The sequence below is a fragment of the Heptranchias perlo genome, chromosome 18 (assembly GCF_035084215.1).
Source record: "Heptranchias perlo isolate sHepPer1 chromosome 18, sHepPer1.hap1, whole genome shotgun sequence".
NCBI lineage: Eukaryota > Metazoa > Chordata > Chondrichthyes > Hexanchiformes > Hexanchidae > Heptranchias > Heptranchias perlo.
In genome coordinates, this window is record NC_090342.1 from 42,473,101 (window position 1) to 42,492,074 (window position 18,974).

At 43.5% G+C, this 18,974-nt stretch overlaps 2 protein-coding genes across 3 annotated transcripts in view; one reads left to right on the plus strand and one right to left on the minus strand.

The window, feature by feature from the left end:
- LOC137334809 (receptor-type tyrosine-protein phosphatase zeta-like) overlaps positions 1 to 14,037 on the plus strand; it is a 256,238-nt gene extending 242,201 nt beyond the window's left edge. Inside the window, exons 27-30 of the mRNA XM_067999798.1 lie at positions 3,414 to 3,560; positions 11,753 to 11,895; positions 12,503 to 12,638; positions 13,610 to 14,037. Of these exons, the coding sequence (XP_067855899.1) occupies positions 3,414 to 3,560; positions 11,753 to 11,895; positions 12,503 to 12,638; positions 13,610 to 13,756 (573 nt within the window). The 3' untranslated portion in view covers positions 13,757 to 14,037. The remainder of the gene's footprint in view (positions 1 to 3,413; positions 3,561 to 11,752; positions 11,896 to 12,502; positions 12,639 to 13,609) is intronic.
- Positions 14,038 to 18,387: 4,350 nt separating this feature from the next.
- Positions 18,388 to 18,974, minus strand: part of aass (aminoadipate-semialdehyde synthase) — an 82,602-nt gene continuing 82,015 nt past the window's right edge. For both annotated transcript variants that reach the window (XM_067999800.1, XM_067999799.1), the window contains one exon: positions 18,388 to 18,936. In XM_067999800.1, coding sequence (XP_067855901.1) covers positions 18,821 to 18,936 — 116 coding nt within the window. In that variant the 3' untranslated portion in view covers positions 18,388 to 18,820. The remainder of the gene's footprint in view (positions 18,937 to 18,974) is intronic.

Genomic DNA, 18,974 nt, shown 5'->3' on the forward strand with positions numbered 1-18,974 from the left:
TCAGCCTCTGCACCGAGCAACTTTTTATCCTTGGTGATTTCAACCTCCATTTCAACTCATCGTGCTCTCTCTCTTGAGTTCATTGCCCTCCTATCCTCCCTTAATCTCTCCCTCCATATAAACTCCCCTACCCATATTCATGGCCACCCCCTCCACCTTGCCAGCTCACGTGGCCTTTCTACTCCCATCATGTCAATCACGGATAAGGCCATCTCTGATCCCTTCCTTGTATCCCTCTTCACCCACATCCCCCTTCCCCCTCCCAATCCCACTTCCTTCTGTGTTCGCCACTGGAAAAAACTCTCCCCCAAGTCACTTACAACGGCACTTTCAAATTCTCAACTGTCCAGCCCTTGGCCCTCCATTCACCACGACATTTCTGCAGCTACCAATCTGCTTAATCACACCCTCACCTCCACCTTTGATGCCCTTGTCCCCATTAAAACCATTGCTGTATCTCACCCTGGTCATTCCTCATGGTAAGGCCCTCATCTCCGCTCCAAAGTCCAAGGGACGCAGACTGGAATGTTTATGGCAGACAACTGGTTTAGCCATTTGTCACCAGATCTGGTTGGACCACATAAAGCACTATCGGGTCCTGCTCTCCTCTGCCAACACTGCTCACTATTCCAGGATAATCCTGGAATGCAAAGATAACTCCCGGCTTTTCTTCACTACAAACCATCTTCTTAACCCCTCTCCTCTGTCTCATCCACCCTCACCTCCAACAACAAGTGTGAGGAGCTCATGGGCTACTTTGTCACTAAGATTGAGACCATCCATTCAGCTGCCTCTGCCGCTTCCCTCCTTTCCCCTAGCCCACCAACCCAAACTTCCCCTATGGTTCCCCCCTGCCTTAGCCCTGAACTTACATCTTTCTCTAGTTTCTCTCCTATCTCCCCTCATGCCCTCTCAGAGCTCATCTTGTCCATGAGACCCACCTCCTGCTCCCTCGACCCTAAGCCCACTAATCTGCTGACCACCCAACTTACCTTCCTGGCCCCCATGTTAGCTGATATTTTCAATGGTTGCCTCTCCTCAGGTACTGTTCCCCTCCTCTTCAAATCTGCCAATATCCCCCCTCCTCAAAAAAAACACCTTTGACCCCCTCTGTCCTTGCAATTACCGCCCCATCACCAACTTCCCTTACCTCTCCAAAGTCCTTGAACATGTTGTCGCCTCCCAAATCCGTGCTCATCTTTCCCATAACTCCATGTTTAAATTCCTCCAATCAGGTTTCCGCCCCTGCCACAGTACTGAAACGGCCCTTATCAAAGTCACAATTGATATCCTATGTGGCTAAGACTGTGGTAAATTATCCCTCCTAATCCTTCTCGACCTGTCTGCAGCCTTTGACACGGTTGATCACACCATCCTCCTCCATCGCCTCTCCTCCGTCGTCCAGCTGGGTAGGACTGCCCTTGCCTGGTTCCATTTTTATCATCCAGTCGTAGCCAGAGAAACACCTGCAACGGCTTCTCTTCCCGCTCCCGCACCATTACCTCTGGAGTCCCCCAAGGATCTATCCTTGGCTTCCCCTGTTTCCCATCTACATGCTGCCCCTCAGCAACATCATCGGAAAACACAACATCAGATTCCACATGTACGCTGACAACACCCAGCTCTAGTTCACCACCACCTCTCTCGACTCCTCTACTGTCTCTGATTTGTCACACTGCTTGACTGACATCCAGCACTGGATGAGCAAAAATTTCCTTCAACTAAATATTGGGAAGACCAAAGCCATTGGTCCCTGCCACAAACTCCGTTCCCTAACCACCAACTCCATCCCTCTCCCTGGCCACTGTCTGAGGCTGAACCAGACCGTTCACAACCTTGGCGTCCTATTTGACCGAGATGAGCTTCCGACCACATATCTGCTCCATCACCATGACCGCCTATTTCCACCTCTGTAACATCACCTGTCTCCTCCTCTGCCTCAGCTCATCTGCTGCTGAAACCCTCATCCATGACTTTGTTACCTCTAGACTTGACTATTCCAATGCTCTCCTCACCAGCGTCCCATCTTCCTCCCTCCATAAACTTGAGCTCATCCAAAACTCTGTCTCTTGTATCCTAACTTGCACCAAGTCCCATTCACACATCACCCCTGTGCTCGCTGACCTACATTGGCTCCTGGTCCAGGAACGCCTCAATTTTAATATTCTCATCCTTGTTTTCAAATCACTCCATGGCCTCAGCCCTTCTTATCTCTGTAACCTCTTCCAGCCCTATAATCCTCTGAGATCTCCACGCTCCTCCAATTCTTGCCTCTTGCACATCCCCGATTTTAATCGCTCCACCACTGGCGGCCGTGCCTTCAGCTGGAAGTCCCTCCCTAAACCTCTCCACCTCTGTACCTCTCTCTCCTCCTTAAAACCTACCTCACCTGTCCTAATATCTCCTTATATGGCTCGGCATCAAATTTTGTTTGACAACACTCCTGTGAAGCGCCTTGAGACCTTTTGCTATGTTAAAGGCGCTATATAAATGCAAGTTGTTGTTGTTGTCTTCCCCCCCCCCCCCTCCAATAAATTTAAAATGACAATTGTGAGAGTATTACAAAAAGAAAGAACTTTCACAACCTCAAGATGTCCCAAAACACTTTACAGCCAATGAAGTACATTTGACGTGTGTTCACTGCTGTAACGTAGGAAACGCGACAGCCAATTTGCGCACAGCAAGGTCCCACAAACAGCAATGTGATAATAACCAGATAATTTGGTTTTTTAGTGATGTTAATTGAGGGATAAATGTGGGCCAGGACACTGGGAGAACTCCCCTGCTCTTCTTTGAAATATTGCCAAAGGAAATTTTACATCCACCTGAGGGCAGATGGGTCCTTGGTTTAACATCTCAACCAAAAGACCGCACCTCCAACAGTGCAGCACTCCCTCAATACTGCACTGAAGTGTCAGCCTAGATTTTGTGCTCCTGTCTTGGAGTGGGGCTTGAACCCACAATCTTCTGATTCAGAGACGAGAGTGCGATCACTGAGCCATGGCTGAAGACCTAAATTAAGAAATGTACATTTCCTTTATTCTATTTAATGATGCTCACGATTAGACAGGAAATCAGATTTAGATATTTTGAAAGTTTAAAAGAAGCCTAGAGTTAAAGTTTGTCCTGCCTTTAAAAACATGAATGACAAAAATAAATACCCCGCTTTACAGTAAATTGACTAATGCTTGGCTTGAATAGGACAGCACTGTGATAGATCATCAGAAGTTTAGGGTAAGAGTTGGAATTGGTCCTACTCATATTTTAAATCAGTCCCTGGCCGTTCTCCAAGAGCTTCAGAGAAGATTTCTTGAACAAAGTGCTGGTCACAGAATACGTTCTTAACCTTTACCCGTAAGCAACAGACAGGATATTTGTGTGGATATAAACACTGTGCAATCGATGCTTTACAGACCGAGAATGAATCCGTATACTGGCCAAGGAAAGAAGAACCGATGAATTGTGAAGCTTTCACAGTGAGTCTGATCAGCGAGAGCCACTTGTGTCTTTCCAATGAAGAACAACTCATCATCCAAGATTTCATTCTGGAAGCAACACAGGTAAAGGGCCAAAAATTAGAGTGAACCAGCACTACAAGGAAAGAGAGATTCAGTTATGTGGCCCGTTGTAATGTAATTATCTTGGAACATAAGCCATAAACTAATTGTAATATTATTTTCACAATAAGTATCATGCCCAGATTTAAACAAAATCATCTATACTGGGTCACCATTGTATCATAAATGATTTTTGTTTTTTTGGAAACATCTGGTTAAATGAATAACCAGACGGGCAGTCTGCACCCTGTCAACCTACTTTTTTTCATCCACCAGACTCCTGGGTCGCTGGCGCCTCCTGCTGCACTTTGCCAGCTTTCCATGCTTCCCATTCCACTTACCTATCCCCCTTTAGCTCTTCTCACACTCTGTGTCTCATGTTTTTTTTTATTTCTCTCATTATTCCTCTTGTGCATATCACTTCTGCACATGAACCATTTCCTAATCCCCCACCTGAGCACTTTACAGGTCATTCTATGTCCTGTGTTCCGCCTCCCCCTCCCCCCTGTTCTGTTTCTTCTTAAATGCTCTTCATCTGTATTTTCTTTCAGTTCTGAGGGTTTATATCTGAAACGTCAACTGACTTGAGCTTTCATGACCATGCTGCCTGACCTGCTGAGTGTCTCAGCGTTTTCTGTTGTTGGTTAATTTAATAGGTGGTTTCTGATACCAGTAGATCTTTTCACCCAGTGGTCAAGAGAAAAGGGCAGTCATGTTCTACTGAATAGCAACTTCATGCTGGATGTTAGAAAATGAGATATCTACACCCCAGTCTCTGTTTCAGCTATTCTTTGCATCTATGCTTTATTCTTTCGAACTATCAGTTGGAAGCAGTTTCGGACAGGACATCTTGGGGGTGATTTTAAACCCCAAGAACAGGTGGGTTGGGGGTGGGTGGGAGTTGAAAACAGTTGTTTTTTGGGTCGCGACTGCAACCCGGCTTTATTTCCGGGTTTAACATTGGCCTGTAAAAGTACAGGTTCCCACTGAGAATGCAAAGTCCGAAAATTTTGCAGTTGCGACCCAAAAAAACAACTATTTTCAACTCCCACCCGCCCCCAACCCACCCGTTCTTGGGGGTTAAAATCACCCCCCTTGTATCCCTGAATCGGAATAGTGGGCAGTGATAAGTATACAGATATTTCTTTTGCAGCACCTGTCGACACTTCCCTTTTAAAGATCTTAGTTCCTTACTATGACACACTAGCTGATTCGAGTCGGGTTGGAGCAGGAGGCACGACTGTTGGCCTCAGCAGCCATGATTTAGTGAAGGGAAAAATCAGCCAGGGTTCTCGCCCTGATCGCTATCCAACAAACTCTGCTGTAAATGAACACGGTTGAACAGGATCAATTTCACTTGTGATGTCGTCCATGACCAAATAGTCCACCTGCAAGTCGAGGCTGACACAAGAATAACATACGTGAGGAAAGTACCAGAGACTGACCAGCACGTGTGTAACTGTACCCTAGCAAGGATTCAATGCCTTCAGGAGAGGCAGGGTAGGGAGCAAATTGGCAGAGGAGAAAAATGGAAAACATTAGATTTAGTTAAGAACGTCTTAGGTCAAATAAGGTTCTATTTCATTAAATGTAAAATGTGTTAGCATCACTTTCTATTATAATAAGACCATAGAGATAAGAGCAAGAGTAGGCCATTCGGCCCCTCGAGCCTGCTCCGCCATTCAATGAGATCATGGCTGATCTGATTTTTACCTCAACTCCCCTTTCCCGCCTTTTCCCCATATCCTTTGACTCCCTTGCTGATCAAAAATTTGTCTAACTCAGCCTTGAATGTATTCAATGACTCAGCCTCCACAGTTTTTTGGGGTAAAGAATTCTAAAGATTCACGAGCCTCTGGGAGAAGAAATTCCTCCTCATTTCCATCTTAAACGGGCGGCCCCTTATTCTGAGACTATGCCCCCTAGTTTTAGATTCCCCCATGAGGGGTAACATCCTCTCAGCATCTACCCTATCGAGTATCCTCAGAATCTTGTATGTTTCAATAAGATCTCCCCTCATTCTTCTAAACTCCAATGAGTATAGACCCAACCTGTTCAATCTTTCCTCATAAGACAACCCTTCCATACCCAGAATCAACCTAGTGAACCTTCTCTGAACTGCCTCCATGAAAGTATGTCCTTCCTTAAATAAGGGGACCAGAACTTTATGCAGTACTCCAGGTGTGGTCTCACCAGCACCCTGTACAGTTGTAGCATGACTTCCCTGCTTTTATACTCCATCCTCCTAGAAATAAAGGCCAATATTCTGTTTGCCTTCTGGATTACCTGCTGCACCTCCATGTTGACTTTTTGTGTTTCATGTACGAGGACACCCAGATCCCTCAGTACCGCAGCATTTTGTAGTACTTCTCCATTCAAATAATATTTTGCTTTTTTATTTTTCCTCCCAAAGTGGATGACTTCACATTTTCCCACATGAATTTTTGCCCATTTGCTTAACCTGTCAATATCCCTTTGCAGACACTTTGTGTCCTCATTCCAACTTGCTTTTCCACCAATCTTTGTATCATCAGCAAATTTGGCCACAAGACACTCTGTTCCTTCATCCAAGTCATTGATATAAATATTGTAAATAGTTGAGGCCCCAGCACTGAGCCCTGCGGCACCCCACTAGTTGCAGATTGCCATTTTGAAAATGACCCTTTTATCCCGACTCTTTGTTTTCTGTTAGTTAGCCAATCCTCTATCCGTGCCAGTATATTACCCCCAACACCATGAGCTCTTATCTTGTGCAGTAATCTTTTATGTGGCACCTTATCGAATGCCTTTTGGAAATCCAAATGTACTGCATCCATTGGTTCCCCTTTATCCACCCTGCCCGTTACTTCCTCAAAGAACGCTAATAAATTTGTCAGCCATGATTTCCCCTTCATAAAACCATGTTGACTCTCCTTGATTGTATTATGAGTCTCCAAATGTCCTGCTACTACTTCCTTAATAATGGATTCTAGCATTTTCCCAGTGACAGATGTTAGGCTAACTGGTCTATAGTTATCTGCTTTCTGTCTCACTTCCTTCTTGAATAGGGGTGTTACGTTTGAGGTTTTCCAATCCGCTGGGACCTTCCCAGAATCTAGTGAATTCTGGAAGATTACAACCAATGCATTCACTATCTCTGGAGCCACTTCCTTTAAGATCCTCAGATGCAAGCAATCAGGTCCAGGGGACTTGTCAGTCTTTAAACCCATTAGTTTACCTAGTACTTTTTCTCTAGTGATAGTGATTGTTTTTAGTTCCTCCCTCCCCTTTGCCCCCTTGATTTTCTACTATTATTGGTATATTATTAGTGTCTTCTCCTGTGAAGACAGATACAAAATATCTGTTCAATTCCTCTGCCATTTCCTTGTTTTCCATTATTATTTCCCCAGTCTCATCCTCTAAGGGACCAATGTTTACTTTAGTTACCCTTTTCCTTTTTATATACTTGTAGAAGCTTTTACTGTCAGTTTTTATATTCCTTGTTAGTTTACTCTCATAATTTATTTACTCCCTCTATTATTCTTTTAGTCATCCTTTGCTGGTTTTTAAAGTTTTCCCAATCTTCGGGCATACCAGTAATCTTTGCCATGTTGTATGCTTTTTCTTTTAACCTGATACCATCCTTTACTTCCTTAGTTAGCCATGGTTGGTTCACCCTTTTTGTGGAGTCTTTCCTCTTCACAGGGATATATTTTTGTTGCGAATCATAAAATATCTTTTTGAATGTTTGCCACTGCTTATCCACCATCATACCATCTAATCTGTTTACCCAGTCCACTTTAGCCAATTCCGCCCTCATTCCTTTATAATTGCCCTTATTTAAGTTTAATACAGTAGTTTCAGACCCAAGATCCTCGCTCTCAAACGGGATGTGAAATTCGATCATGTTATGATCACTGCTTCCCAAGGGATCCTTTACTTTGAGATCATTAATTAATCCTGTTTCGTTACCCATTACCAGATCCAAATTGGCCTGTTCCCTGGTTGGTTCCCCGATGTATTGGTCTAAGAAACAGTCCCTAATACACTCTGTGAACTCCTCCTCAGGGCTATTTTTGCCAATTTGATTTGTCCAATCTATGTGAAAGTTAAAATCGCCCATGATTATTACATTACCTTTTTTACAAGCCTCCCTTATTTCCTGATTAATATTTTGCCCTACAGTGTAGCTACTGTTAGGGGGCCTATATACTACTCTCACCAATGATTTCTTTCCCTTGCTATTTCTTACCTCCACCCAAATTGATTCGACATCTTGATCTTCTGAGCCAAGATCATTTCTCACTATTATACCAATTTCATCCTTTATTAACAGAGCTACCCCACCACCTTTACCTTTTTTCCTATCCTTCCGAAATGTTAAATAACGCGAATATTTAGCTCCCAACCTTGGTCACCTTGCAACCACGTCTCTGTAATGGCCACGTGGTCATACCCATTTGTTTCTATTTGTGCCGCCAATTCATCTATCTTATGACGAATGCTGCGCGCATTCAGATAAAGAACCTTTGATTTTGTCTTTTTACCATTCTTTCCTACCCCAGCCCTATTTGCTAGTGCACTCTTATGTTTGTAGGCTCTGTCCCTTCCTGACACACTCTGTTTATCATTACCCCCATCACTTTCCTGTACTACTTCCTTGTCTTTTCTCTTTATCAATCTAAACTTCGCCCCACCTGAGTCTTCCCCCCCCACCCTCGATTTAGTTTAAAGCCTTCTCTACTGCCCTAGTTATTCGGTTTGCCAGAACACTGGTCCCACCGTGGTTCAGCCCATCCCAACGGAACAGCTCCCTCTTTCCCCAGTACGATGCCAGTGCCCCATGAATCGAAACCCACTTCTCCCACACCAATCTTTGAGCCACGCATTCATCTCTCTGATCTGATTTACCCTGTGCCAATTTGCTCATGGTTCAGATAATAATCAGGAGATTATCACCATTGTGGTTCTGCTTTTTAATTTCGTCCCTAGCTGCTCAAACTCCCTCAGCAGAACCTCTTTCTTAGTCCTACCTCTGTCGTTGGTACCTACGTGGACCACAACAACTGGATCCTCCCCCTCCCACTCTAAGTTTCTCTCTAGCCCCGAGGAGATGTCCTTAACCCTGGCACTGGGTAGGCAACACAGCCTTCGGGATTCTTGCTCTTGGCTGCAGGGAACAGTATCTATCCCTCTAACTATACTGTCGCCTACTACAACCACATTCCTTTTCACTCCCCCACTTGAATGGTCCCCTGAATGGTGCCATGGCCAGTTTGCTCATCCTCCCTGCAGTCCCTGCATTCATGCACAAGGGCTGCAAGAACCTCGTATCTATTGGACAAGTGCAGAGGCTGAGGCTCCTGTAATGCTACCTCCTGGATCCCCGTACCTGCCTCACTCGCAGTCACACCCTCCTGTCCCTGACCACGTGCCAATTCTACAGTATTTAATCTAAAAAGCGTGACTGCCTCCTGGATCAAAGTGTCCAGGTGACTTTCTCCCTCCCTGATGCCTCGCAATGTCTGCAGCTCGGACTCCAGCTCCTCAACTCAGAGCCAAAGTTCCTCGAGCTGCAGACACTTACCACAGATGTAGTCGCCCTGGACAAAACTTTCCAGTAGCCCCCACATATTGCAGCTGCAACACATCTCCTGCCATGTCATAACTATTTTATTGATTTAATTGATTACTACAATGCCAATTAAATTATTTTTAGGTTGAACCAAGTACTGGCCTTGTTTAATTTATTAAATTAAGTTTAGTTTTAAAAAAAAAAAATAGTTTCATGCTATAAGTTACTTAGCACACAGACCTAAGAAAGAAGAAAACAGAAGAGATACTCACCACCAACCACCGACCTGCCTTACCTGTGATGTCTCACTGCAGTTTGGTTTTGTTGTTGCTGTGACCCACTCTCGGTACGCTCCTCTCTGCTGTCTAAACAAATGCACCTCACCCCTTACTGCACCGAATCCCCTCACTCACCAAGTTCCCAATTATAGACTCTGTCGAAACCAGACTCTGTTGATAGCTGCTACTCCGTGCTCCCTCACTCAGTGATTAATAATATATGGCAAAAATATGAAGTAAATATAACTGTTGACAATCTATATTGACAATGCTTGCATTATCATCTGATGTAATTTATGGTTACTTAAGCATTTGTCTGTTTCCATGAATGACTGACATCCATTTGCTTCTCTGCGATCATTCCCCACCCCCACCAGAAAAAAGAAAATTCTAAAACATTGGGGTGGCAAATGTGAAAATATAAGATTTGTTTAGTCCCCATTCACTGTAGTGTTTCAAAGGAAATTTTCATTTTGGCCAAATATGTCTTCTTTCCCTATAATATAAAATGAAAACAGTCCATGATACAGTTCTGCTTCAGATAATTCTCGTTATGGAAGTCGTGACCCCGTTTAAATAATCTGTGGTACATTAAAGATTTAATCACGCCAATTTACATTTTGTTTCTTTTATTCTCATGCTTGATGTCGGATTGCAAACAGTTATATTTACTTCATATTTTTGCCATATATTATTAATCACTGAGCTGAAACATGGAAACATATATGTTTGTTGTTTAAAATTGTGGTTCAATTTCAATGAGATTCTCTTGTTCTCACCAAGAGAAGTGATAAAGTTCATTTGGTAATGAGTCTGAAAGAGAACTGTAGATATTCCAAATTCTGGCCTTTCGCACATCCCCGATTTTCATCGCTCCACCATTGGCGGCCGTGCCTTCAGCTGTCTAAGCTCTTGCTCTGGAATTCCCTCCCTAAACTTCTCTGCCTCTCTACCTTTCTCCTCCTTAAAATCTACCTCTTTAACCAAGCTTTTGATCACCTGTCCTAATGTCTCTTTATGTGGCCCGGTGTCAAATTTTGTTTGATAATGCTCCTGTGAAGCACCTTGGGATATTTTACTACCTTAAAGGCACTGTATAAATGCAAGTAGTTGTTGTTGTTGATATGTGCACTAGCATACACGTGACAGTTCCTAGTTCTTGGTAAATTAGCTGTGGGTTACCCTAAAGTCAGCTTTAAGTCACTACAGAATTACAACATTTCCAGTTATTTATCTTCTTCTAATCCTCCAAGATAACACGATGTGGTAAAAGTATAACTTTTCACATCAGTTTATTGAAGATTTAACTGTTTGAAATCTCATTGCTAAACCAAATCAAACTAAACATACAACAAAATTATACAGCACCTTTAATGTAGAAAAACATCGCAAGGTGCTTAACAGAAATGTAATCAGACAAAAATCGATGCCAAGTACGGATCTAAATACTGCTGACATTAAATAAAAAATGGTGCAGAGAAACCTAGCATGAACACGGTGGGAAATACACTGTGTATTTAAAATAGCATGAAGGCAGTAACATACTGAATTACAACAGTTTATTCACCACATACATTCATTGTACCGATTAACAACAAGAACAATTTGCATTTATATGGTGCCTTTAACGCAGTAAAAACGTCCCAAGGTGCAAGCACTGTCAAACAAAATTTGACACCCAGCCACATAAGGAGATATTGTGGCCAAAAGCTTGGTCAGAGAGGTAAGTTTTAAGGAGCAACTTTAAGGAGAATAGAGTGGTAGAAAGGTTTAGGGAGGGAATTCCAGAGCTTAGGGCCTAGGCAGCTGAAGGCACGGCCGCCAATGGTGGGGTGACAGAAATCGGGGATGCACAAGCGACCAGAATTGATTAATCCCTAAAGTTTACAGGTAGACCGTCTTTTTAGAACAATACCCTAATCACTGAAGTACTAGTCCTCTTTGTTCACTCATATGAGAATGCATGTCTCTGAGTGTGTATTAAAGTAGTGGTTTGCTTCCAAGGTTGGTCAAGAGTATTATTAGAATTTGTTTTCCCTCCAATTGGAATTATAGTGATGTTCGCAATGCATCAGGATGTACCAGCAGTACTTAAAAGCATTCTTAGACACGTCCTTAATTACATGCAATTTCACAATCCAGAATGCAGAGGTCTGAGTCCTCAGCCTTTGAATCTGACAAAATCATTATGAGTTTTGGCAGTTCAAGGCAAATATTTAGAGTGTCTTGCGATAGCCCCACTTTTAGGAAGTGCGACAAAAAATGAATACAGCGCACTCCACTCTATTAGAAGTGCACTTTCTGTCTGTGAATAACAGAGCTGCATTGACAGTAATGATATTTTTTTAATCCCTCCGCTACAGGATGACTATGTGCTTGAAGTGAGGCACTACCAGTCTCCAAAGTGGCCAAATCCAGATGGTCCGATAAGCAAAACCTTTGAGCTCCTCAACATAATTCGAGAAGAAGCTGATACAAGGGATGGGCCAACAATTGTCCACGACGAGTATGTCATTTACGATGTTACTTTTTCTAAAGTTAAACCACACGTACAACAGAGGTATCTTCATGGAAACACCTTCTCAGAAAAGAAAGATGTCATTTTTACCCCATTAGTCTTTTTAAGGAAGACCCCAAAACGGAAAAGGTATTCCACAGAGTTTGTAGTGTTTCGCTGGTTCCTGGAGGTACCTGAATAGATCCTGTTAGATGCTGCAGGGGGAAGATCCTCTCAGGCCCAGCCTGGTAATGCTCTTCACATTCCAGGCTCTGATTAAACTTACTAGAAGTTCACTACGGACTTCTGTATTGTACCAGATCGGGGTGAAGGGCAGACAGGCCTAATAGGATCTTCAGGAGAGCATAGGCCTTTATCCATATTGACAATGCTTGCATGAATATGGGGCATTTCTGATTTTAAATGAAGTTTGAACTCTTCATTGGATTGACTGTGACCTTTTTTAAGTTTGGTTTTGGACCAAACTGCAGTTGCATTGCAGTGGGTATGAAGCCCAAGAGATGTGAAGGTTTTATCATTTCCTTTGACTTTAGTGTGCTCTGCACTTATACATATATATAACACTAAAACTCATCTTTTATTCTTCATTCAACAGACATGGGGGCATAACAGCTGGTACCTTTTGTGCTTTGACTAAACTGATGCATCAGCTGGAGCGTGAAAACTCGGTGGATGTTTATCAAGTGGCTAAAATGATTAATTTAATGAGGCCTGGCGTCTTCACCGATATAGTGAGTTCACCACTTTGAATGCAGATTGCTTTACCATTTTTGTGAAAACATTTTCAAAGCACATTTCAGAATGAGCCTGGGATTGGTGGAAAGCCAAGGCAACCTAGCAGACTGTTTGGGCATCACTGGCAGGGAATTTTCCACATTTGTTGTGTTGACTGTGTCAGTGGAGGTATCTTCATTTTCTGGTCTCAGTGTGTGTGTTGAATTCTCCTTAAAGCCTATGGGTGTGATGGGGCTCATTGGTGGGGGGAGGGGGGTGGCAGGATGAGTCTTCCTGGGGTCCATCCGACAGTGATGACTGCTGTGGTTGCAGGAGTTGTACTGTCATCAATCCACAGGGATGCTTCTAAACATGCCTGGGTGGGGGAAACGCTCTGGCCTGAGCTTGATGGTCCTTTGTTGGAGGAGCTGCATCTTTAAACCAAAGCTGCTAAGATGGATGGAAAAGCCAGCAATCGCTGATGCAGGTGGGAGATAAAGGGATTATAATTCTTGTAAATTGCTCTGATTTACCTGGATTCCCAGAAGGAGCAATAACCTTAAAGGACAGAACAGGTTAGCAGCTCAACATCAGCACTGTGCTCCAGAGTCCAGGCTACAGGTGAGCCACACCACAGGTGAGCCTCTAGCAATTTATAGAATGTATACTACGAATAAAAATCCAAAATCTTTTCACTAAGTGATCATATAATAATTCTGTATCCATAACACAGAGGTACTCAGATTCTGCTAACTTTTTATTTCACTTACTGGGGAACTCAAAAGGAGGGAAATATAGAATTGGAATTTTTGATGTGGTTGAATACATCTTCAGTATTAGGTAACTTTGGAAGTGGATACGTGTATGATGGCAGCCCTTTCTCATGTTGTTTTGGAGGGAAGGGGAAAACAATTCTTACCCAGTCAAATGACTCACATTTAATGCGTTACAAGCTGATACAAGAATGAGGCCTGTTATCTCTCTACAGGATCAGTACCAGTTTTTATACAAAGCTGTCCTCAGCCTGGTCAGCACAAGAGAAGATGAAAACCCTGCAACTACATTGGAAAACAATGGCCTGGCCATGTCTATCGACGACTGTAATGGAGCAGAAAGTATGGAGTCTCTGGTGTAACAGTGGATTTTTCACCAACATAGAAAAAAAACACAATCCTATTTAAGATCTTGTTAACTACACAGGGATCCATTGTGAAATCCTGGTATCCATTTTGTGTCACCAGTGGACAGTGACCTGTGGGTGCCTTTATATAAAAAAAATTGTTAGCAGAAATCGTTGTGCAGTATGTGAATGTCCCATTTGCATCATGCTGGCCAGACTGATGTTCGCTGTAGTTGCATTTTCAGCATGTTCAGTGTCAAGTCCCATGGTCTGCTTCCAGTCTGTACCAGAATTAGAAAGGTGGGCGGGTGGGGGGGGGGGGGGGGGCGGGGAGAAAGGGGCCTATTCATGATAGGGTCTCTCCTAAAGAGGTTTCCAAAAGAGAATATTGACCACCACATCGCCGGTTACTAGAGAGCTGCTGCCCAGGACTTATCTTCTTTCTGTTTTCCACAATGTCAACAACTTTAAGAGAGACCAACATTCAGCAGCGCTCAATCAAGCAAGATAATGTACAGAAAGAAATGTCAGTTTTGATTAAGTCTGGATGATGTGGATGTCACTTTGTTAAAGAAAGAAAATTAATCTTCTAATACATAATGTAAATAGTAGAACAATGAACCCGTCCATGGACCAAATTTCTATTTATAATTCTAGATTTTTATATTTTACTACAGAGTCTTTTCTAGTCTTTTTTGACGTTCTGACTACATTGTTGTTGTAGCTGGCATTTTATTAATGTTTAAATATCTGTTTAATTCAGCTTTGATTCTAAATCTCATGTCAGATGTTTATTAATGACTTCTTTGATGTAATTTTACAAATAACAGCATGTAATTTTAACACTTCATTTGTGCAACAGGAATAGTAAGTTCTAGAAAGACTTTTCACAGAGGAACAATCTGGATGATGTGATTTTGTTGCGACTGATGTTTTTACATTATGGCTACGCAGAAGAATTAAAATATAAGGTTTATCAGCTGGTTAACAGTCGCTGTTATTATTAGGGATGTACCAATAACACCTCATGTAAGGCCCATCTGTCAACATTCCGGAGTTAAAGAGAATTAACTTTCAGCTCTACAGAGGCTGTACAGTATCCTGGCTATTGAAAACACCTGCCATTGGTTTTACATTTAATGTCTGGTCAAAATACAAAATTAAAAATGCCAATTACAATATTAAAACTTATTGCAAGTGCTGGAAAGGATAACATTAATAAAATAATAGCTTTTTTGTACTATAAAAATGCAGTTTGGAGTTTAACTTCCATGCACCATCCAGCTATTACTGCACAAATGCTTAAAATACAGATGCATTAAGTATCCCCCTGTATTGCCCAGCACACTGGTAATCCCATTTTTTGCAGTATCAGTGTTAACTTACTCTGATGTCTGTAAACCACATATTTTCAGAACCATAAAATCTAACTATTTGTAATTTGATAGTTTTTTTTATTTTATAATGCCTGAATGAAAAATTTGTACTTGTGGAACTCACATTTGTTTAGTCCCAAGTTTTCCTCCCAATTATTCCCCAGACTAGTGGGGGCAGGACAACCCCACACTCCCACTTGTCTGTAACCAACTGCAAGGTGATGTTACTCACACCTCAATTTTCCCTCCGCGTATGGTGCACTGACATATTGATCCTTTTAGCCACTGCAACCTTCTGCGTGTTCATTGATGGATGGTGCAGGTTGCAGCCCCATGTTGACACATTTCAATTGGGGAATTTTCATACTATGTGAATGAGGATTATCATATGTTGAAATATATATATTTTTATCTTCCCTAATCGTTTGGAAATCATACATTGGCGCAACAGGGGGGGAAAGTGTCCAGAAGCTAATGTAACACTTGTTAAATGTCAATTCTAATTAGATGACTGGGGATTAATTGGTTCCATCCTAACTTTTTTGGCAAAAGTAACATTAACAATTGCTAATAAAAATGCTAACTATTATAGGAACCATTAACTTTGTGCTAACTCAGATAAAATGATGTAGATCAAATTATTTAAAATACCTATGTGTTAATTCAATTGCACAACTTTAAACAGAGCTTCAAAGTACTGGGCTCATCTTAAATAATATTTCTAGTAGCCGGAATAAATGCAGCCATTCTCCTTATCAATATTCTGCAAACTGAGTCAACTGATTGTCTATCATTGCAGCCACATAAAGAGAATTCAACTCCACAGTGATTGAGGGTGGAAAGAATTGAATCTTTCTCACCAGGCGTTCTGCAGTCAGCTCTTCAAATCACAAAATCAAAGTCATCCTTGCGTGAGGCACTACCAGTTGACAAATAATTATCTTAAAACTAAAAGATGTTTTGATCAAGTTTACTTTAGCAGGTCCAATTCTTTTGAGCATTGCGAATAAAGATAACAGGCTAATCAACTTTAAATCAAGCCCAGCAAAATGTCAATATTTTATTGAAGCAAGTAAATTCGAAAGGGTTTTACTTCTCCCCCTGTGGAAAAGGTTGTTTTAATCAATCGCTCTACATAACCTGTGTGGAAATCTGATTGAGTGACTTAGTCCAAACAGCTCTGTAAACCACAATGCATGTGACTCACCTGGTGCTACTCCTCGAGCTCACTGTGTAACTCTGCTGGTGCATGCAAACATCATCGACAGGAACACTAAGGGTGCTATGAAGCGCTATCTTATTTGGACGACTGGTGGGCCCAGAATGATCGAACATTTGTTCCTTTTCCAATGGTACCCACTCAACCTCCATTGTTGCCTTGACCTGCTGCTCGCTGCGGGACTCTAACTTATACCTGGATATAATGGGCTGGATTTTACACGTAAATTGTGGGTGAGTTGGGGCTGCAAAAATGGCAGAAATGCAGAGCGGGTTCAGAAGCCAGCTCTAACCCGCCGACTTCCGAGTTCCCCACCGACGCACCTGTGTGCATGCGGGCGTCCTGAATCCGGAAGTCCCACCGGCAATTAAAGCCGGCAGGATGATAGTTAAAGAGCCAAATGTACCTCCTTGAGATACTTAAGGCACTTTACTTGTGACATATTAGGTAGTTAGAATGATTTTTAAACTTACCTGGGCGGCTTTCTCAGGGCTTTCTGATTCACGCCTGGTGAAACCAGGCATGAAGGGCCGGATCAGGCAAAAAGAAACAAAATAAATTAAATAAAAATCCATTGCACAAAGTTTAAACACAATATCAACCTACCTTTCCGCCCTGCTCCGATGTCCAATGTCTCCCTCTCCAATCTCCCCCTTTTCACCCTCTCCAATCTTCCCCCCCGATCTTCCACTCTCTCCCCCCCCACCGATCTTCCACTCCCCCCACCCGCCTATCTTCCACTCTTCCCCCGCCGATCTTCCACTCTTCCCCCCCCCCCGATCTTCCACTCCCCCCCCCCCCCCCCGCCGATCTTCCACTCTCTCTCCCCCCGCCGATCTTCCACTCCCCGCCCCGCCGATCTTCCACTCCCCCCCCCCCCGATCTTCCACTCCCCCCCCCCCGCCGATCTTCCACTCTCTCTCCCCCCCACCGATCTTCCACTCCCCCCCCCCGCCGATCTTCCACTCCCCCCCCCGCCGATCTTCCACTGCCCCCCCCCACCGATCTTCCACTCCCCCCCCCGCCGATCTTCCACTCCCCCCCCCCGCCGATCTTCCACTCTCCCCCCCCCGATCTTCCACTCTCCCCCCCCCCGATCTTCCACTCTTCCCCCCCCGATCTTCCACTCTTCCCGATCTTCCACTCTTCCCCCCCCACCGATCTTCCACTCTTCCCCCCCCCCACCGATCTTCCACTCTTCCCCCCGCCCACCGATCTTCCACTCTTCCCCCCCCCCACGATCTTCCACTCTTCCCCCCCCCACCGATCTTCCACTCTTTCCCCCCCCCGATCTTCCACTCTTCCCCCACCGATCTTCCACTCTTCCCCCCCCCCACCGATCTTCCACTCTTCCCCCCCCCTGATCTTCCACTCTTCCCCCCCCCCACCGATCTCCCACACTTCCCCCCCCCCACCGATCTTCCACTCTTCCCCCCCCCCCTCACCCCGATCTTCCGTCCCAGCGCCGGATGATGTCTCTCTCTCTCTCTCCCCCCCCCCCACCACCCCACTCGCGTAGCAGCTCCTGTTGGCAGCCAGCTTGTCAATCAGGCTGGCTGCCGGGTGCGACACCCGGAAATCACTATCAATTACGTTACGATTGCATTGGAAACGGTAATTTTTTTAATTCAGGTTTGCCACGTCCACATTCACCCCCCCCCACCGCTGCCAACCCGCCTCCATTTCAAAATTGAGCCCAATGTGTCTCCCTGGGCTCTGATGAAAGTTGGAGTTGTTGGAACTCCTTCTTGTGCCCTGTGCAAGTTCCGCTGAAGTCTTGGAAATGCTGCTCATACAGTGAATTAGTGAGAAATAATTAATTTTTGGGGGATATTGAAAAATAAACTTACTATAACGGATAAATAAAATTTGCCACAAATTTAAAGGGCCCGGGGGAAGAGCTAGGAATTGGGATTCAAGTGGATAGCTCTGGTGGAGGAGCTGACACAGGCACAATGGGTCTCCTGCACTCAAACTAGTATGATTCTGTGATTGCACCATTTGCAGCTCTGTGACTTAATGTAAAGACAGAAGACTCCACACACAAAGTATTACTAATAAACTGTAACTTGTATTCAAACTTCGGACAATGGGCAGCTTTGTTTGCAAAGCTCAAAGCAGGTTGACGTCACAAGAGTCTGAGACAATGCCTTTTACAAATACATCCAAGGTTATTAACAATTAAATACCACAGCTTGCAGTCAGCATCAAGGGTTAAAGGTGTAATTAATTATCGCATTCCTTAATTAATCATGATTGACGAACACTACTCTGCACAAAATACCCTTAAAGTGGTAGTCTGAGCCCAGGAAGGGCAGGAGCCCTGAGTGGGTGAAGAACTTCACAAGAGTAGTCTGGAATTTACAGTTAAGAAAGCTCGCAATTTGACGAAGTTATAAGGGCTTCTGATAAATAAAATCTGTGGAAAACAATAAAGTATGGAATATTTCTGCTTGATTTGCTGGTCATAAAATAAATGCTCTTTCATGAAAAAGTGCTGCTTGAAGTGTACATAATTCCCTCAGCCTTGATGCGATCCAGTATTGGCTGATAGATATCTTTGGTCAATGGACCCAACATTCCTTTAGTGGAGATTTCACCTGTAAACAAGACAAAAAAATACTTCAACAATGCTTTA